This window comes from Canis lupus, chromosome 11 (assembly GCF_048164855.1).
Source record: "Canis lupus baileyi chromosome 11, mCanLup2.hap1, whole genome shotgun sequence".
Lineage (NCBI taxonomy): Eukaryota > Metazoa > Chordata > Mammalia > Carnivora > Canidae > Canis > Canis lupus.
The window spans coordinates 18,317,396-18,340,378 of record NC_132848.1 but is presented as its reverse complement, the minus strand read 5'-3'; the positions used below and the strand labels follow the sequence as shown (position 1 = coordinate 18,340,378).

Here is a 22,983-nt window from a genome sequence, read left to right as displayed (position 1 = left end):
TTTTCCTGAGGAGTAACTTTTATAATCTATTGTAGTAATATTATGAAGTTAATTTCTCTTCAGAATGGTTTTTAAGAAATTGATATGCAAAAGTATCAAATATCGGTTGAAAAATCAAGAATGGTATAAGCAGGGCTCAAGGTTAAGGAAGTGTTGAGAAATTAATGTAACTGAAGTATATACTATTAAAAAGCAAGATTATAGTCTTCAAAAATAAAATGTCTGAGGACATTTATTCTTGCTTCTGAGATGTTTTAAAAATACTATTTCCTTTTACTTAGTTGAGAGCAAGGCAATTCTTTTGATTGAGTCCTCGAAGGCTTTCTTAACTTGATTGTTTCTCAAGGTATAAATAAATGGGTTCAATGTAGGTGAAATAGAAAAAATGAGCAGTGAAACCACTTTATTAATGGTCACTTTTTCCTTTGCTGTAGGATTCATATAGATGAAAATGCATGTGCCATAGGTGATGGATACCACAATCATGTGGGAAGAACAGGTCGAATAGGCCTTTTTTCTTTGTTGAACAGAAGGGAATCTAAAAATTGTCTTGATGATGTAAGCATATGACAGAACCACACAGGTAAGAGTCATATTCAAGGTCAGTATGGCACATATTATAACTGTCCATTCCATGAACCTTGTATCTGAACATGAGATTTTCACTAAGGGAAATGCATCACAGCCAAAATGATCAATTATGTTAGAGTCACAAAATTTTAGATTTAAACCCAGGCTAAGTGGTGGGATTATTATACATAAACCAGCCACCCAACAACAGATATTGAGAATCCTGCAGACACTGTTACTCATTATGATCACATAATGCAAGGGTTTGCAGATGGCAACATAGCGGTCATAGGACATGGCAGCCAGCAGAAAAAACTCTGATACTCCACAGAGGTCAGTAAAAAACACTTGAATGACACAAGCATTATAGGTAATAACATTGTCACCTGTTGCTATGCTATACAAATATCTGGGAATAACGGCAGATGTGAATGAGATCTCCAAGAAGGAGAAATTTTTTAAGAAAAAGTACATGGGTGTTTTAAGGTGGGGATCCACAAAAGTGAGTATGATGATGGTCAGGTTTCCAGTTATACTCAAAGTGTAGGTGAGAAATAGAAAGATAAAAATCAGAACTTGCAGCTCAGGGTCATCTGTCAGTCCCAGCAGAATGAATGTTGTTATTGTACCGTTTCTCATCACTGACTTCTGACTTCTCTCCGATGTGTATGTGATATTCAGGTAGAATTTCTTATAGATTATAGATTATTTTAACTGTTCTAAAACATAATGTATTAAAGTTTTATATTTCATTATATTTATAATATAACAGAAGCATATTTACATGTACATTTACATTTCATGTCTATCCTGTGCTTAGGATTTTTCCCATGTGACTAAGTAGATTACTGAGAGACTGACACTGAGAGAGTGTCATTTTATGGGTGAAAAAATTCTTCCCTACTCAGAAAGTAAGTCACAAAATTTAACCCTCGATTCCATGCCTTTTCTTGACACTTTGGGTCTTTTTAGAAAACAGTGCTAATATAACTTGAGTTCACTTTATAGACACTAGAGCAAAACTCAAGGTCTTTGTTCCAAAGGATTTTTGTTTTTGGTGTGTTTTTAGGTTATGAACAACTTTATGCCCTGCTGATTCCCCCTACCTCCTGCTACACAGCCTATTTTTTTCTGAATATTTGCATTACCTGTACTGAATTTGTGTTACCTTTACTGCCTACACAAGTGACGGCTGTCTTGTCTTCCCTCCTTCATCTTCCAGTCAATGAATTATTTTATCTTCATTGATGCTACACCTGGAGGGACTCAAATGTCTTTAGTATACAATCAAGATCTTAAGCCTTGAGGTTTTCTGACATTTTCCCCTTGCATACAGACTTCATTTGTTTTATAAGCAAATTCACTTTATTGTTTAACCTACTGAGTTCTCTTCTGATTGGGGCAGAAATGTTTGTGGCAGAATTGTTTGGGACTATTTACCTTGTTCACAGTGTTTGTGATATAGAGAAAAATCACTAACAGGATCAAAGTTTATTCAGGAGTTAGAATCCTCTTAGGAAATTTTGTCTCTCATTCAACAACTATCAAATTGAGATGCAGAAGGAATATTCATATACTTGCAACACACTCACCTTCCTTTCATCTCTTCTCTGAATCTCTGAGATAATGTGCATCACTGTGAAATCTTACTTGGCCCTCAAACTATTATTCAATTTTCAAAATATAGCTATTTCTCCCCAAATAATTGCAACTTACTTTATGATAGAAGTTAATAAAGAAACTGACACTAAACTGTAACTAACTGATTTTGTTATTCTTTCTAACAAATCTTTAAATGAGCACAGTTAAATGAGCACAGGAGTGTCATGAAATGTTGTCATTTCAGTCATTATGGTGTTCTTTTGGTGCCAAAAAGAGCATGCTTATAAAATTCTACATATATGAAAACACTTTATTTCAAATTTGAGGTTGAATATTTATCCAAAGTTACCCTAAATATTTCTTACATTAAGTTGGATACAGATTTGCTTACATACCTTATGCATGCAAACTTCTAAACATTTATCTACACAGGGAAATTCATTCTTAAAAAATTACATCTCATAAATATATCTTAGATACATTAAAATATAAAAATTATCACTGAAATTCAGTTTTTTTCTTAGGAGAAAATATAACTTATATCCTACAAAGGGAATTACAATCAAAGAGACAAAATTTATTATACTTACTCTTCTGTTAGTAAATCAGAGTTTCTGTTGGTTGTTTGGCCATAGCAATATTAAGACTACGATGTTAAAAGCGATATTTTTATAAAGGTATTTATGTCTTCATATTCAATACATGTCTGGGAACACATGGAACTCCCTTTGTTTACTATCTCCAACAACTTGGGCAGATTTGATAATGGGCTTAGTGCTATTAGAAGCCTCCAAATATTTTCTTATGATATCCATCATTGAAAAGAAGATAAAGTATTCTAAGGGCTGAGGAACCTTCTCTACTGGTGGAAGAGATGAATTTTAAATCATAATGGCAGAGAGATGCTTTTACCATGCCAAATGTGATTTTTAATTTGCAGAAAATGTTAAAAGTGAAAAAAAAATAGTCCTTGGTGACTTACAGTAAAGAGTCATTAACTTCCTGAATAATGAGTTTTGGCAAAAACACAAGTAACAATGCTTCATGGGGACAGTGTCTTTGGAGATAGGAGGATGTTATAGCATCATTTGACACAGATCAGGGGGCAACTGTATCATTTAAATTATGTAGTTAATTTGTTTTAAAGTTTCACATCCACTAAGGCATTTAAAGATTGAAATCCTTTATTTATGAATGAAATTCTTATTACATAAATATATATTATATGTAATATAAATTATATTTTATATTTATAGAATTATAGAATTATTATATAAATCCTTATTATATAAATGCTTTATTTATTTTTTAAAAAATTCAATTGATTAACATATATTATTGGTTTCAGAGGTAGAGGTGAGTGATTCATCAGTTTTATATAATACCCAATGCTCATTACATCACATGTCCTCTTTAATGTTCATCACCCAGTTACCCCATCCCCCCATTCCCCTCCCTTCCAAAAACCTTCAGCTTTGTAGGAATAAGAATCTCTTATGGTTTGTCTCCCTCTCTGATTTTGTCTTGTTTTATTTTTTCCTCTCCTCCCCTATGATCCTGTTTTGTTTCTTGAATTCCATTTATGAGTGAGATTATATGATAATTGTCTTTCTCTGTTGAATTATTTTGCCTAGCATGTCCTCTAGTTCCATCTACATCATTGAAAATGGCAAGATTTCATTTTTTTGATGGCTGAGTTATATAGATATAGATATAGATGATATAGATATAGATATGTGATATCCATAAAGATACGGATATTTCTTTATCCATTCATCTGTTGATGGACATCTGGGCTCTTTCCACAGTTTGGCTGTTATGGACATTGTTGCTATAAACATTGAGGTGAACGTGCCCCTAGCCAAACTTATCAAAAAGAAAAGAGAAAGGACCCAAATTAATAAAATCATGAATGAAAGAGGAAAGGTAACAACCAATAACGAGGAATTACAAAGAAAAGAACATATTATGAGCAACTATATGTCAACAAATGAGACAATCTGGAAGAAAGGGATACATTCCTGGAAACATATAAACTACCAAAACTAAAACAGGAAGAAAGAAAACAAGAAAATACCCATAACCAGCAAGGAAATTGAGGCAGTCATCAACAATCTCCCAACAAACAAGAGTCCAGGGCTGGGTAGCTTCCAAGAGGAATTGTACTAAACATATAAAGAATAATTAGTACCCATTCCTCTGAAGTGATTTCAAAAGCCCACAGCAGATATTATTCTCAATAGGAAAAATCTGGGAGCTTTGCCCCTAAGGTCAGGAACATGACAGGGATGTCCACTCTCACCACTGCTATTCAACATAGTACTAGAAGTCCTAGCCTCAGCAATCAGACAACAAAAAGAAATAAAAGACATTCAAATTGGCAAAGAAGATCTTCACAGATGACATGATACTTTATATGGAAAACCCAAAAGATTCCACCCCAAGATTGCTAGAACTCATACAGAAATTCATCAACAGGGCAGGATACAAAATCAACACACAGAAATCAGTTACATAGATACCTATGAAGATCTCTTTTTTTTTCTTTTTGGTATGAACTTTGTTTTTATCTGTGATTTGAAAGTTAATTCTAGCAAGCCTGGAGTTGGCCTGTGCTATTTTTTGCTAGATTTCCAGCATAGCACTGACACTTGGTAAAGGGATGAAATATACTGGTCAATGATGTTTGTCACCATGGGCATAAGGATTTTCAGAGCAGTTTGTACTAGCTTGTTAGCACTGTTTATTGATAATAGTGACATTGATTCATTGGCACTTGATCTAGGTGAGAACACTATGCGGTTCTCCTTTTGAGCTTTTTATATAGCAGAAATGTCCCTACATATTCAGTGAAATATAAAAATTCCTAACTGTGATTCTATTTGGGCTCTCTAGGATTGAGATCTTTTTTCCACACAGCAATGGTTTCTGACCTGAGAGAGAAAATATGTCCAGCAATAAGAGGGAGGACAATAAGAAGTGGACAATAAGACATGCACCTTGCCTCTTCAGATTCTCTAATGTGACATAGAATTTGTCAGTGAGGCTTACCCTTTAATGCTGTTCATATGGTATGTTCTTTTCTTGCAATAAGCTGTAGCTGTAAAAATAGTCACTTGGGGTCCTGTGAATCATCTCTAACAATCAAACTCTAAGTGCCACCATTGTGCAGCACGCTGTAAGAATTTGTCCATTTTATACAAGTTAACTTATGGTTATGCACTTTTAATAAGATTCCTTTGTTCTTTTAATATCTATAAAATCTATAGTTACATCATTTCATTCATGCCTTATATTTGTAATTTGTGGCTTCTCTCTTCTTTCTTGATTTTCTCTAAAAACCAACTTCTATCTATTGTATTCTTCTATTTCAATTGATTTCTACAATGATTTTTATTATTTTTTTCCTATTTGCTTTAAATTTGATTGACTTTCCTCCCTCTCCCTCAAACTTTAGGGGAAAATTGAGAACATTAGAGATTTTTCTTCTATTTTCATATAGGCATTTTAGTACTATAAATTTTCACAAAATATGACTTTAGTTGCATCCAACGTTTTTTGACACGTTGTGCTTTAATTCCCATTCATTTCAACATATTTTAAATATCCCTTTTGACTTCTTCATAGCCCATGAGTATGATTTAAATTATTTTATGGCCCAGAATATGGTTTATTATGCGTGTATTTTTCTATATATATACATATGTATATATGTGTGTATATATATTTATAAAGATACATATATCTTACATATACATGTATATATATCTTACATATCTATCTACCATTTATCTATCTATTTATCTATTATCTATGTACATATCTATTATGATCATTATCATCTATCTCTATGCTTAGATAAGTATATACACATATTGAAGGGTTTGGCCAAAGTTTCCATTAGAAACATTTGATATATGAAACACACTTTTCCACCTTTTCAAAAAAAAAAAACACCAAAAAACTTCATGGGAATTACCACAGATGAAATGGCATGACTCTAATGTATTTATGTTTAAAAACAAAAAATTAAAACAAACATTTGCTTCAACGTGGATGGAACTGGAGGGTATTATGCTGAGTGAAGTAAGTCAATCAGAGAAGGACAAACATTATATGTTCTCATTCATTTGGGGAATATAAATAATAGTGAAAGGGAATATAAGGGAAGGGAGAAGAAATGTGTGGGAAATATCAGAAAGGGAGACAGAACATAAAGACTCCTAAATCTGGGGAACGAACTAGAGGTGGTGGAAGGGGAGGAGGGCGCGGGGTGGGGGTGAATGGGTGATGGGCACTGAGGGGGGCACTTGACGGGATGAGCACTGGGTGTTATTCTGTATATTGGTAAATTGAACACCAATAAAAAATAAATTTATTAAAAAAAATCAAGTGGGGGACGGGCCCCCAGCGGAGCTCGACTAAGAGGGCTGGTGAGAGGCTCCAGGACAGGAAAGCTCAGCCCCGGAGAAGTGGGAACTTAAACTCTGTTCTGGATTCTTCCCAGTGGTTGATATTCGTGACTCGGCTGGATCATGCAGCCACTCTGCACAGAGCAAAATGACTAGAAGGAAGAATTCAACACAAAAAGAAGAAACAAACACAGTACTCTCTGCCACAGAGTTACATCATATGGATTTCAATTTGATTTCAGAAAGCCAATTCAGAAGCACAATTATAAAGCTACTGGTGGCTCTGGAAAAAAGTATAAAGGATGCTAGAGACTTTGTTACCACAGAATTTAGATCTAATCAGGCCGAAATTAAAATCAATTAAATGAGATAAAATCCAAACTGGAGGTCCTAAAGGCTAGGGATACTGAGGTGGAAGAAACAGTGAGTGACATAGAAGAGAAGGTGATGATAAGGAAGAAAGCTGGGGGAAAAAAGAGGGAAAAAAAGAGACCATGAGGAAAGGCTAGGGAAAACAAGTGACAGCCTCAGAAGGAAGAAAGTACGTTTAGTTGGGGTTCCAGAGAACACTGAGAGGGACAGAGGACCAGAAAGCATATTTGAACTAATCATAGCTCAGAACTTCCCTCATTTGGGGATTGGGGATGGAAACAGGCATCCAGATCGAGGAGAAAGAGAAGTGGCCCCCAAAACAAATAAAAACCATTCAGCACCTCAACATTTAATAGTGAACCTTGCAAATTCCAAAGATAAAGAGAAGATCCTTAAAGCAGCAAGAGACAAGAGAGCCCTAACTTATATGGGGAGAGGTATTAGATTAACAGCAGACCTCTCCACAGAGACCTGGCAGGCCAAAAAGGGCTGGCAGGATATATTCAGGTACTAAATGAGAAGAACATGCTGCCAAGAACACTTTATCCAGCAAGGCTCTGTTTAAGAATAGAAGGAGAGATAAAGAGCTTCCAAGATGGGCAGAAACTGAAAGAATATGTGACCACCAAACAAGCTCTGCAAAAATATTAAGGGGGACCCTCTAAAGAAAGAGGAAGCCCAAAGAAATAATCCACAACAACAGAGACGGAACAGGCATTACAATGACACTAAATTCATATATTTCAATAGTAACTGTGAACATGAATGAGCTTAGTCATCCCAACAAAGGCGCAGGGTTTCAGACTGGATAAAAAAGCAACACCCATCTATTTCTGTCTCCAAGAGACTCGTTTGGGAACTAAGAACACCTGAGCCTAAAAAAGAAAGGTGGGAAAAGCATTTACCATTCAAATGGTCCTCAAAAGAAAGCAGAGGTAGCCATTCTCATATCAGATCAATTAAAGTTTATCCCAAAGACTGTAGTAAGAGATGAAGAGGGACACTATATCATAATTAAAGGGTCTATCCAATAAGAAGACCTAACAGTCATGAATATTGATGTCCCTAATGTAGGAGCTGCCAAGTATATCAATCAATTAATAACCAAAGTAAAGATATGGATAATAATACACTAATAGTAGAAGACTTCAAAATGGCACTTTCTGCAAATGACAGATCTTCTAAGACAACACCTCCAAAAAACAAGAGCTTTAAATGATACACTGGACCAGATGGATTTCACAGATATATACAGAGCTTTGCATCGGAATTCAACTGAATACACACTCTTCTCAAGTGCCAATAGAAGTTTCTCCAGAATAGACCACATACAGGGTCACAAATCAGGTCTCAACTGCTACCAAAAGATTGGGATTGTTCCTTGCATATTATCAGACCATAATGCTTTGAAATTTGAACTCAATCACAAGAAGAAATTTGGAAGAAATTCAAACACATGGAGGTTAAAGAGCATCTTGCTAAAAGATGAAAGAGTCAACCAGGAAATTAGAGAAGAATTAAAAAGATTCATGGTAACTAATGAAAATGAGGATAGAACCATTCAAAATCATTGGGATACAGCAAAAGCAGTCCTGAGAGGGAAATACATCACAATACAAGCCTCCCTCAAAAAATTGGAAGAACACAAATACACAAGCAAACCTCCCATGAAGAGGAACTGGAGAATGAACAGCAGATACAAACTACACCATGCAGAAGAAGGGAGATAATAAAGATTCGAGCAGAACTCAATGAAATAGAGACCAGAACTGTGGAACTGATCAACAAAACCAGGAGTTGGTTCTTTGAAGGAATTGATAAGATAGATAACCATTATCCAGCCTTAAAAAGAAAAAAGACTCAAATTAATAAAATCATGAATGAAAGAGGAGAGATCACAACCAACACCAAGGAAATACAAGTGATGTTAAAAATGTATTTTGAGCACCTATATGCAAGTAAATTAGGCAATCTAGAGGAAATGGATGCATTTCTGGAAAACCACAAATTACCCAAATTGGACAGGAAGAAATAGAAAACCTGAACAGGCCAATAACCAGGGAGAAAATTAAAGCAGTCATCAAAAACTTCCCAAGACACAAAACTCCAGGGACAGAATGCTTCTCAGGGGAATTCTATCAAACGTTTAAAGAAGAAACAATACTTATTCTATTAAAGCTGTTCAGAAAGATAGAAAGAGATGGAATACTTCCAGACTAGTTCTATGAGGCCAGCATCACCATAATCCCCAAAGCAGATGAAGACTACACCAAAGGAGAAGGAGAATTATAAACCAATATCCCTGATGAATACACGTGCAAAAATTTTCACCAAGATATTAACCAATAGGATCCAACAGTACATTAAGAAGGTTATTCACCATGACCAAGTGGGATTTATCCCCGGGATGTAAGGCTGGTTCAACACTCGTAAAGCAATCAACATGATAGATCATATCAACAAGAGAAAAAACAAGAACCATATGGTGCTTCCAGTAGATGCAGAGAAAGCATTTGACAAAATACAGCATCCATTCCTGATCAAAACTCTTCAGAGTGTAGGGATAGAGAGAACAATCTTAGCATCTTAAAAGCCAAAGAATGCTAGAACTCATACAACAGTTTGGCAGTGTGGCAGGATACAAAATCGATGCCCAGAAGTCAGTGGCATTTCTATACACTATCAATGAGCCTGAAGAAAAAGAAATGAATGAGTCAATCCCATTTACAATTGGACCCCAAAGCACAAGATACCTAGGAATAAACCTAATCAAAGAGGTAAAGGATCTATACTCTAAAAACTACAGAACACTTCTGACAGGAATTGAGGAAGACACAAAGAGATGGAAAAATATTCCATGCTCATGGCTTAGAAGAATTAATATTGTGAACATGTCTATGCTACCAGTGCAATTTACAGATTCAATGCAATATCGATCAAAATACCATGGACTTTCTTCAGAGTTGGAACAAATCATCTTAATATTTGTGTGGAATAAGAAAACAGCCCAAACAGCCAGGGGTTATTGAAAAAGAAACCCAGAGCCGGGGGTATAACAATGCCGGATTTCAGGTTGTACTACAAAGCTGTGGTCATCAAGACAGTGTGGTACTGGCACAAAAACAGATACATAGATCAAAGGAACATAATAGAGAATCCAGAAGTGGACCCTCAATCTATGGTCACTAATATTTGACAAAGCAGGAAAGACTCTCCACTGGAAAAAGGACAGTCCCTTCAATCAATAGTGCTGGGAAAAAACTGGACAGCTACATGCAGAAGATTGAAACTAGACCATTCTCATACAGCAGACACAAAGTTAAACTCAAAATTGATGAAAGATCTACATGTGAGACAAGAATCCATCAAAATCATAGAGGAGAACCCAGGCAACACCCTGTTTGTACTTGGCCACAGCAACTTCTTGCAAGATACATCTATTACGGCAAGGGAAACAAAGCAAAAATGAATTATTGGGACTTCATCAAGATAAAAAGCTTCTGCACAGCAAAAGAAACAGTCAACAAAACTAAAATGCAACCTACAGAATGGGAGAAGAGATTTGTAAATGACTTATCAGATAAAGGACTAGTTTCCAAGATCTATAAAGAACTTATGAAACTCAACAGCAAAGAAACAAACAATCCAATCATGAAATGGGCAAAAGACATGAACAGAAATTTCACTAAAGACATACAAATGGACAACAAGCACATGAGAAACTGCTCTTCATCACTGATCATCATGGAAATACAAATCAAAACCACCATGATATCCCACCTGATACCAGTGAGAATGGGGAAAATTAACAAGGCAGGAAACAACAAATGTTGGAGAGGATGTGGAGAAAAGGGGAACCCTCTTGCACTGTTGGTGGGAATATGAACTGGTGTATCCAGTCTGGAAAACTGTGTGGAGGTTCCTCAAAGAGTTAAAAATAGAGCTACCCTATGACCCAGCAATTGCACTTCTGGGGATTTACCCCAAAGATACAGATGCAGTGAAATGGCAGGACACCTGCAACCCAATGTTTATGGCAACAATGTCTGCAATAGCCAAACTGTGGAAAAAGCCTCGGTGTCCATCGACAGATGAATGGATAAAGATGATGTGGTCTATACATATAATGGAATATTACTCAGCCATTAGAAATAACAAATATCCACCATTTGCTTCAACATGGATAGAACTGGAGGGTATTATGCCGAGTGAAGTAAGTCAGTTAGAGAAGGAAAAACATTATATGATTTCACCCTAATGGGGAATATAAGAAATAGTGAAAGGGATTATATGGGAAAGGAGAGGAGATGAGTGGGAGATATCAGTGAGGGTGACAAAACATGAAAGACACCTCACTCTGGGAAACGAACAAGGGGTAGTGGAAGGGGAGTTGGGCAGGGGGATAGGGTGACTGGGTGATGGGCACTGAGGGGGGCACTTGATGGGATGAGCATTGGGTGTTATACTATATGTTGGCAAATCGAACTCCAATAAGAAAATATACAAAAAAATAAAAAATAAAATTTATGCATCTTAAGAATGTAAATTTTTACTTCAATATGAATTTTTTATTATTAGACAATTAGCACAGTTGACAATCATATGTTCTTCACAAAATGAGATATAATATTCTCTAAATATTCTATTTAATTTTTTTTCATTTATATTGTTAAATTATAAGAGGTGTTTGCTTTGGAAATTGTCCCTTTTTCAGTGTTACCCAAGTCATTTCAACATTTCAAATTTGACTTTTGAATTTTTTAGGGGTATCTTTTTGCCAGTCAAAATGGTTAATACACATGTAATCAAATAGGATTCCTTTCCTTTGTCAAATTCTGCCTTTAAATTATTAAGTAAGAAAGTATTTCTTTTTTAAAGATTTTATTTATTTATTCATGAGAGACACACAGAGAGAGGCAGAGACAGAAGGAGACAAAAGGAGGCTTCAGGAACCTGACGCAGGACTTGATCCTGGAACTCCGGGATCACAACCTGACAGACGCTCAACCACTGAGCCACCCAGGTGCCCAAGAAAAATTTTAACTGTTTTATATTATCATAGTCTTATATGTCTCCTAGTAAGATTTTACTTATTTTAATACTTAAAATGTTTTTTTAATAATAAATTTATTTTTTATTGGTGTTCAATTTACCAACATACAGAATAACACCCAGTGCTCATCCCGTCAAGTGCCCCCCCTTAGTGCCCATCACCCATTCACCCCCACCCCCTGCCCTCCTCCCCTTCCATCACCCCTAGTTCATTTCCCAGAGTTAGGAGTCTTTATGTTCTGTCTCCCTTTCTGATATTTCCCACACATTTCTTCTCCCTTCCCTTATATTCCCTTTCACTATTATTTATATTCCCCAAATGAATGAGAACATACACTGTTTGTCCTTCTCTGATTGACTTACTTCACTCAGGATAATACCCTCCAGTTCCATCCACGTTGAAGCAAATGGTGGGTATTTGTTGTTTCTAATGGCTGAGGAATATTCCATTGTATACATAGACCACATCTCCTTTATCCATTCATCTTTCGTTGGACACCGAGGCTCCTTCCACAGTTTGGCTATTGTGGACATTGCTACTAGAAACATCGGGGTGCAGGTGTCCTGGTGTTTCATTGCATCTGAATCTTTGGGGTAAATCCCCAATAGTGCAATTGCTGGGTCGTAGGGCAGGTCTATTTTTAACTCTTTGAGGAACCTCCACACAGTTTTCCAGAGTGGCTGCACCAGTTCACATTCCCACCAACAGTGTAAGAGGGTTGTCTCTGCCTCTCTCTCTGGTCTCTCATGAATAAATAAATAAAATCTTTTTAAAAAGAGTACACACTAAGAAATATTATTTATTTTTATATAGTGTTTCATTTTAATTCTTATATAGAAGTGGAAAAATTTCAGTTCAGTAGGAACATCATGGTTTATTTAATAATTTCTTCATGCACACACATAAAAACTCAAATGAAAAGAGTTTTGCTTTTTCTTCATACAGCAAATTGGTTACATTCTTACATTAGAACCCTAATACTTAAAATGTTAAGCCATTTAGAATTTAACCAATTCTAAATGTGATGCATTCTCTCTCATGAACAAAAAACTTTGTGTTTTTCTTAGAGTATTTTTATTAATTAAGTCACTTTGCAGAGTGATCTTTAGAATTGTGACAAAAGTTATAACTGCCTTCTCTTCCTTCCTTAGTTCTTTAAAAAAATGTATTTTTATAGATACTGTTTTCCATCCTCATTGTTATCCACTAACACAATATTAATCCTAGAGACCATGAGCTTTTTGATGCTGAGTTTATGCAAAAGCTGCTCTGCAGTAATCTTCTCAGGCATTAAGAAGTAATTACTTACAACTAATATTCGACAAAGCAGGAAAGACTATCCACTGGAAAAAAGACAGTCTCTTCAATAAATGGTCCTGGGAAAATTCGACAGCTACATGCAGAAGAATGAAATTAGACCATTCTCTTACACCATTCACAAAGACAAAATCAAAATGGATGAAAGATCTACATGTGACACAAGATTCCATCAAAATCCTAGAGGAGAACAAAGGCAACACCCTATTTGAACTTGGCCACAGCAATTTCTTGCAAGATACATCTATTAAGGCAAGGGAAACAAAAGCAAAAATGAATTGTTGGGACTTCATCAAGGTAAAAAGCTTCTGCCCAGCAAAAGAAACAGTAACAAAACTAAAAGACAACCTACAGAATGGGAAAAGAGATTTGCAAATGACCTATCATATAAAGGACTAGTATCCAAGATCTATAAGGAACTTATGAAACTCAACAGCAAAGAAACAAACAGTCCAATCATGAAATGGGCAAAAGACATGAACAGAAATCTCACAGAGGAAGACATAGACATGGCCAACAAGCACATGAGAAAATGCTCCGCATCATTTGCCATCAGGGAAACACAGATCAAAACCACCATGATATCCCACCTCACACCAGTGAGAATGGGGAAAATTAACAAGGCAGGAAACAACAAATGTTGGAGAGCATGTGGAGAAAGGGAACCCTCTTGCGCTGTTGGTGGGAATGTGAACTGGTGCAGCCACTCTGGAAAACTGTGTGGAGTTTTCAAAAAGTTCAAAATAGATCTTCCCTACAACCCAGCAATTGCACTGCTGGGGATTTACCCCAAAGATTCAGATGCAGTGAAACGCTGGGACACCTGCACCACGATATTTATAGCAGCAATGTCCACAATAGCCAAACTGTGAAGGAGCCTTGGTGTCCATCGAAAGATGAATGGACAAAGAAGATGTGGTCTATGTGTCCAATGGAATATTACTCAGCCATTAGAAACGGCGAATACCCACCATTTGTTTAGACATGGATGGAACTGGAGGGTATTATGCTGAGTGAAATAAGTCAATCGGAGAAGGACAAACATTATATGGTCTCATTCATTTGAGGAATATAAATATAATAGTGAAAGGGAACCAAAGGGAAAGGTGAGAAAATGAGTGAAAACATCAGCGAGGGTGACAAAACATGAGAAACACCTAATTCTGGGAAATGAACAAGGGGTGGTGGAATGGGAGGTGGGTGGCAGGTTGGGGTGACTGGGTGACAGGCACTCGGTGGGGGGGGGGACTTGGCGAGATGAGCACTGGGTGTTATGCTATATGTTGGCAAGTTGAACTCCAATTAAGGGAAAAAAAAGGGAGAAAAAAATAAATAAAATTAAATTAAAAAAGAAATAATTACTAAAATAGGGGCTTGAATATTTTCAATTTTTAATCAGTGTTTCAATGTTTATTATCTCACATCAGTGAGTGAAAGCAATTCCCTTTTGAGCCACATTGCATTTCTTTGTAAACAATTTCTCTTCATTTTTAAAATCATCACATCATTCATGTTATGCTTTTGCCTTTATTTTATAATTTGAGGTTGAAAGTATAGGTGATATTGGTTTGGGGATATTTTATTCATACTGAGGTAGAAGAAGAACCACATCTAGCGGTTAGCCATTATATACTGTTAAATCCACTGGGTGATAGTCACCAACCTGAGAAATAAGTGCTGACTTAAGCTCATGGTTTGAAAACTAGAGTGCTTCCAGGGAATCTGGGGACATATTCAACATATATATTAGATTAAATTTAGAAGTGGAGAATGATTGCTTCAATCTACCTACTTCTCTCTCATCCTTTCTCCTTATCTCTCAGGCCCTGTATGCATCACTATGTAACCTTACTCAACTCAGTATGTTATGAGCACTACTCAGTGTTCAAAATATTTTTTCTTATATTACACAGTATTTTAAGATGGAATTCAATAAATTAACTGAAAGTGACATAAAACCAATGGACTTCGGTTTATCTTTCAATAAATATTTGAAAGGAGGCTGAGATTTCTAATGGATGATGTTTTTGCAGCGTGACTTTGGAGATATGAAGGGAGAAATACACACACACACGCACACACAATGGGTGTTTTTATTTCACACTTTGAGGTTGGTGGTGATATAGCTGATGTTATTTCTGGATATTTCTTATATTAGGATTCTTATTTATATATTCACTTATTTAGTATTGAAATATCTCATGTATATTCTTGGAATCTTTATAAAATAAATACATAAGCTATAACTCATATATCTTATTTTAATACAGGCAGGTGAATTTTTTTTCTTAGAGAAAAATATGGCTAAAATTTCACAAAGGGCAATATTACAAATGTTGCAAAACATATTATACTTACTTCTCTGTCAGAAAATCATAATTTCTTTAATTTATTTTCTTTCTTAGTTGAAATCTTTGATAAAGATTTTCTGCACTTCTTTTCATTTTTGTTCATGCATTCACATTTATTCTCAGAGCTTCTCTGAACATGTAGGAAACACTCTGAGGTTGGTCTGTCCAACAGATTGGATTGGCTTTCTCATGAAAGGCCTAGGATACATTATCTTGTATAATTTAATATTTAGAAGGAGAAAAAAATGATCCTCATGGCACTGTAATGCCAGAAACTCTTACCTCCTTTGAAAGAGTGGTATTTCAATATCTCTGGAAAGGGACAGATACCAACCTTGACTTTTTTTTTAGTTTGCTCTACCTGAAAGTAAATGAATAAACAAAAGGTTCTTGGTGACAATCAAAAAGGTAAATATCAGAGGTTGTGGGTCATAATTAGTGCCAGAAGGATGAATGTTGTTAGTCTTGTATGATTTCTCATCACAGGCTTCTGACTTCAGTCCAATATGTTTGTAAAATTAACATTAAAAATGAAAAAAGTGGCTGAATGATAAATGTGAATACACAGCCATCCTCATCTCTAAATGAGGTGTATTACATGATTGATTGAAGAAAAGTTTTCTCGGGGAGGAGCAAGATGGCGGAAGAGTAGGGTCTCCAAATCACCTGTCTCCACCAAACTACCTAGAAAACCTTCAAATTATCCTGAAAATCTATGAATTCGGCCTGAGATTTAAAGAGAGACCAGCTGGAATGCTACAGTGAGAAGAGTTCGCGCATCTATCAAGGTAGGAAGACGGGAAAAAAAAATAAAGGAACAAAGGCCTCCAAGGGGGAGGGGCCCCGCGAGGAGCCGGGCTGAGGCCGGGGCGAGTGTCCCCAGGACAGGAGAGCCCCGTCCCGGAGGAGCAGGAGCTGCACCGACCTTCCGGGGGGAAAGGGGCTCGCGGGGAGTTGGAGCAGGACCCAGGAGGGCGAGGGACAGTAACAGAGCAACTGCGCGCCCAGGAGAGTGCGCCGAGCTCCCTAAGGGCTGCAGCGCGCGGCGGGACCCGGAGCAGCTCGGAGGGGCTCGGGCAGAGGAAGAGGCTCCGTGCGGAGGGGGCTGCGCGGTTCCAGGAGCAGCTCGGAGGGGCTCGGGCGGCAGCTCCGCGGAGGGGGTTGCGCGGCCCGGGAGCGCGAATCCAACAGCGTAGGCTCCGGAGCACAGGGCGCCGGGACACAGCCAAGGATCCTGCCTCCCCCGGGACAGGCAGAGGCTGGGAGGGCCCAGGACAGCGAGGACGCTCCTGCCCCAGCTGAGCAGATCAGCGGCCCCGCCCCGGAGCCTCCAGGCCCTGCAGACGGAGAGCTCGGAGTTCCTGCCGGAGCTGAATCCAGGTTTCCAGAGCTGCCCCGCCACTGGGGTTGTTCCTCCTGGGGCCTCACGGGGTAAACAACCCCCACTGAGCCCTGAACCAGGCAGGGGCAGAGCAGCTCCCCCAACTGCTAACACCTGAAAATCAGCACAACAGGCCCCTCCCCCAGAAGATCAGCTAGACTGACTGACAACTTCCAGGAGAAGCCAAGGGTCTTAAAGAACACAAAATCAGAAGATACTCCCCTGTGGTTCTTTTTTTTTTTTTTTTTTTTTTGTTTTGTTTTGTTTTGTTTTTGTTTTGTTTTGCTTTTTGATTTGTTTCCTTCCCCCACCCCCTTTTTTTCTCCTTTCTTTTTCTTTCTCTTTTTCTTCTTTTTTTTTTCCGTTTTTTTTTCTCTTTTTCTTCCCTTTTTTTTTTCTTCTCTTTCTCTTTCCTTCTTTCTCTCCTCTCTTTTTCTCTTTTTCCCAATACAATTTGCTTTTGGCCACTCTGCACTGAGCAAAATGACTAGAAGGAAAACCTCACCTCAAAAGAAAGAATCAGAAACAGTCCTCTCTCCCACAGAGTTACAAAATCTGGATTACAATTCAAGGTCAGAAAGCCAATTCAGAAGCACTATTATACAGCTACTGGTGGCTCTAGAAAAAAGTATAAAGGACTCAAGAGACTTCATGACTGCAGAATTTAGAGCTAATCAGGCAGAAATTAAAAATCAATTGAATGAGATGCAATCCAAACTAGAAGTCCTAACGACGAGGGTTAACGAGGTGGAAGAACGAGTGAGTGACATAGAAGACAAGTTGATAGCAAAGAGGGAAACTGAGGAAAAAAGAGACAAACAATTAAAAGACCATGAAGATAGATTAAGGGAAATAAACGACAGCCTGAGGAAGAAAAACCTACGTTTAATTGGGGTTCCCGAGGGCGCCGAAAGGGACAGAGGGCCAGAATATGTATTTGAACAAATTCTAGCTGAAAACTTTCCTAATCTGGGAAGGGAAACAGGCATTCAGATCCAGGAAATAGAGAGATCCCCCCCTAAAATCAATAAAAACCGTTCAACACCTCGACATTTAATTGTGAAGCTTGCAAATTCCAAAGATAAGGAGAAGATCCTTAAAGCAACAAGAGACAAGAAATCCCTGACCTTTATGGGGAGGAGTATTAGGGTAACAGCAGACCTCTCCACAGAAACCTGGCAGGCCAGAAAGGGCTGGCAGGATATATTCAGGGTCCTAAAGGAGAAGAACATGCAACCAAGAATACTTTATCCAGCAAGGCTCTCATTCAAAATGGAAGGAGAGATAAAGAGCTTCCAAGACAGGCAGCAACTAAAAGAATATGTGACCTCCAAACCAGCTCTGCAAGAAATTTTAAGGGGGACTCTTAAAATTCCCCTTTAAGAAGAAGTTCAGTGGAATAGTCCACAAAAACAAAGACTGAATAGATATCATGATGACACTAAACTCATATCTCTCAATAGTAACTCTGAATGTGAACGGGCTTAATGACCCCATCAAAAGGCGCAGGGTTTCAGACTGGATAAAAAAGCAGGACCCATCTATTTGCTGTCTACAAGAGACTCATTTTAGACAGAAGGACACCTACAGCCTGAAAATAAAAGGTTGGAGAACCATTTACCATTCGAATGGTCCTCAAAAGAAAGCAGGGGTAGCCATCCTTATATCAGATAAACTAAAATTTACCCCAAAGACTGTAGTGAGAGATGAAGAGGGACACTATATCATACTTAAAGGATCTATTCAACAAGAGGACTTAACAATCCTCAATATATATGCCCCGAATGTGGGAGCTGCCAAATATATAAATCAATTATTAACCAAAGTGAAGAAATACTTAGATAATAATACACTTATACTTGGTGACTTCAATCTAGCTCTTTCTATACTCGATAGGTCTTCTAAGCAAAACATCTCCAAAGAAACGAGAGCTTTAAATGATACACTGGACCAGATGGATTTCACAGATATCTACAGAACTTTACATCCAAACTCAACTGAATACACATTCTTCTCAAGCGCACATGGAACTTTCTCCAGAATAGACCACATATTGGGTCACAAATCGGGTCTGAACCGATACCAAAAGATTGGGATTGTCCCCTGCATATTCTCAGACCATAATGCCTTGAAATTAGAACTAAATCACAACAAGAAGTTTGGAAGGACCTCAAACACATGGAGGTTAAGGACCATCCTGCTAAAAGATAAAAGGGTCAACCAGGAAATTAAGGAAGAATTAAAAAGATTCATGGAAACTAATGAGAATGAAGATACAGTACTATGTTGAATAGCAGTGGTGAGAGTGGACATCCCTGTCTTGTTCCTGATCTTAGGGGAAAGGCTCCCAGTGCTTCCCCATTGAGAATGATATTTGCTGTGGGCTTTTCATAGATGGCTTTTAAGATGTCGAGGAATGTTCCCTCTATCCCTACACTCTGAAGAGTTTTAATCAGGAATGGATGCTGTATTTTGTCAAATGCTTTCTCTGCATCCAATGAGAGGATCATATGGTTCTTGGTTTTTCTCTTGCTGATATGATGAATCACATTGATTGTTTTACGGGTGTTGAACCAGCCTTGTGTCCCAGGGATAAATCCTACTTGGTCATGGTGAATAATTTTCTTAATGTACTGTTGGATCCTATTGGCCAGTATCTTGTTGAGAATTTTTGCATCCATGTTCATCAGGGATATTGGTCTGTAATTCTCCTTTTTGGCGGGGTCTTTGTCTGGCTTTGGAATTAAGGTGATGCTGGCTTCATAGAACGAATTTGGAAGTACTCCATCTCTTTCTATCTTTCCAAACAGCTTTAGGAGAATAGGTATGATTTCTTCTTTAAACGTTTGATAAAATTCTCCTGGGAAGCCATCTGGCCCTGGACTCTTGTGTCTTGGGAGGTTTTTGATGACTGCTTCAATTTCCTCCCTGGTTATTGGCCTGTTCAGGTTTTCTATTTCTTCCTGTTCCAGTTTTGGTAGTTTGTGGCTTTCCAGGAATGCGTCCATTTCTTCTAGATTGCCTAATTTATTGGCGTATAGCTGTTCATAATATGTTTTTAAAATCGTTTGTATTTCCTTGGTGTTGGTAGTGATCTCTCCTTTCTCATTCATGATTTTATTAATTTGAGTCTTCTCTCTCTTCTTTTTAATAAGGCTGGCTAATGGTTTATCTATCTTATTAATTCTTTCAAAGAACCAACTTAGTACTGGAAGTCCTAGCCTCAGCAATCAGACAACAAAAAGACATTAAAGGCATTCACATTGGCAAAGAAGAAGTCAAACTCTCTCTCTTCGCCGATGACATGATACTCTACATAGAAAACCCAAAAGTCTCCACCCCAAGATTGCTAGAACTCATACAGCAATTCGGTAGCGTGGCAGGATACAAAATCAATGCCCAGAAGTCAGTGGCATTTCTATACACTAACAATGAGACTGAAGAAAGAGAAATTAAGGAGTCAATCCCATTTACAATTGCACCCAAAAGCATAAGATACCTAGGAATAAACCTCACCAAAGATGTAAAGGATCTATACCCTCAAAACTATAGAACACTTCTGAAAGAAATTGAGGAAGACACAAAGAGATTGAAAAATATTCCATGCTCATGGATTGGCAGAATTAATATTGTGAAAATGTCAATGTTACCCAGGGCAATATACACGTTTAATGCAATCCCTATCAAAATACCATGGACTTTCTTCAGAGAGTTAGAACAAATTATTTTAAGATTTGTGTGGAATCAGAAAAGACCCCGAATAGCCAGGGGAATTTTAAAAAAGAAAACCATATCTGGGGGCATCACAATGCCAGATTTCAGGTTGTACTACAAAGCTGTGGTCATCAAGACAGTGTGGTACTGGCACAAAAACAGACGCATAGATCAGTGGAACAGAATAGAGAATCCAGAAGTGGACCCTGAACTTTATGGGCAACTAATATTCGATAAAGGAGGAAAGACTATCCATTGGAAGAAAGACAGTCTCTTCAATAAATGGTGCTGGGAAAATTGGACATCCACATGCAGAAGAATGAAACTAGACCACTCTCTTTCACCATACACAAAGATAAACTCAAAATGGATGAAAGATCTAAATGTGAGACAAGATTCCATCAAAATCCTAGAGAAGAACACAGGCAACACCCTTTTTGAACTCGGCCATAGTAACTTCTTGCAAGATACATCCACGAAGGCAAAAGAAACAAAAGCAAAAATGAACTATTGGGACTTCATCAAGATAAGAAGCTTTTGCACAGCAAAGGATACAGTCAACAAAACTCAAAGACAACCTACAGAATGGGAGAAGATATTTGCAAATGACATATCAGATAAAGGGCTAGTTTCCAAGATCTATAAAGAACTTATTAAACTCAACACCAAAGAAACAAACAATCCAATCATGAAATGGGCAAAAGACATGAACAGAAATCTCACAGAGGAAGACATAGACATGGCCAACATGCATATGAGAAAATGCTCTGCATCACTTGCCATCAGGGAAATACAAATCAAAACTACAATGAGATACCACCTCACACCCGTGAGAATGGGGAAAATTAACAAGGCAGGAAACAACAAATGTTGGAGAGGATGCGGAGAAAAGGGAACCCTCCTACACTGTTGGTGGGAATGTGAACTGGTGCAGCCACTCTGGAAAACTGTGTGGAGGTTCCTCAAACAGTTAAAAATAGACCTGCCCTACGACCCAGCAATTGCACTGTTGGGGATTTACCCCAAAGATACAAATGCAATGAAACGCCGGGACACCTGCACCCCGATGTTTCTAGCAGCAATGGCCACTATAGCCAAACTGTGGAAGGAGCCTCGGTGTCCAACGAAAGATGAATGGATAAAGAAGATGTGGTTTATGTACACAATGGAATATTACTCAGCTATTAGAAATGACAAATACCCACCATTTGCTTCAACGTGGATGGAACTGGAGGGTATTATGCTGAGTGAAGTAAGTCAGTCGGAGAAGGACAAACATTATATGTTCTCATTCATTTGGGGAATATAAATAATAGTGAAAGGGAAAATAAGGGAAGGGAGAAGAAATGTGTGGGAAATATCAGAAAGGGAGACAGAACGTAAAAACTGCTAACTCTGGGAAACGAACTAGGGGTGGTAGAAGGGGAGGAGGGCGGGGGGTGGGAGTGAATGGGTGACGGGCACTGGGTGTTATTCTGTATGTTAGTAAATTGAACACCAATAAAAAAAAAAAAAGAGAGAATGAAGATACAACTGTTCAAAATCTTTGGGATGCAGCAAAAGCAGTCCTAAGGGGGAAATACATCGCAATACAAGCATCCATTCAAAAACAGGAAAGAACTCAAATACAAAAGCTAACCTTACACATAAAGGAGCTAGAGAAAAAACAGCAAATAGATCCTACACCCAAGAGAAGAAGGGAGTTAATAAAGATTCGAGCAGAACTCAACGAAATCGAGACCAGAAGAACTGTGGAACAGATCAACAAAACCAGGAGTTGGTTCTTTGAAAGAATTAACAAGATAGATAAACCATTAGCCAGCCTTATTAAAAAGAATAGAGAGAAGACTCAAATTAATAAAATCATGAATGAGAAAGGAGAGATCACTACCAACACCAAGGAAATACAAACGATTTTAAAAACATATTATGAACAGCTATACGCCAATAAATTAGGCAATCTGGAAGAAATGGACGCATTCCTGGAAAGCCACAAACTACCAAAACTGGAACAGGAAGAAATAGAAAACCTGAACAGGCCAATAACCAGGGAGGAAATTGAAGCAGTCATCAAAAACCTCCCAAGACACAAGAGTCCAGGGCCAGATGGCTTCCCAGGGGAATTTTATCAAACGTTTAAAGAAGAAACCATACCTATTCTCCTAAAGCTGTTTGGAAAGATAGAAAGAGATGGAGTACTTCCAAATTCGT

At 37.7% G+C, this 22,983-nt stretch overlaps 1 protein-coding gene across 1 annotated transcript; it reads right to left on the bottom strand.

Annotated features, from left to right (window-relative positions):
• Nucleotides 1–273: 273 nt before the first annotated feature.
• Nucleotides 274–1,209, bottom strand: LOC140642157 (olfactory receptor 6C2-like). Its single transcript, XM_072842655.1, has one exon. The coding sequence runs from the start codon at nt 1,207–1,209 to the stop codon at nt 274–276; it is 936 nt and encodes a 311-aa protein (XP_072698756.1).
• Nucleotides 1,210–22,983: the final 21,774 nt, after the last annotated feature.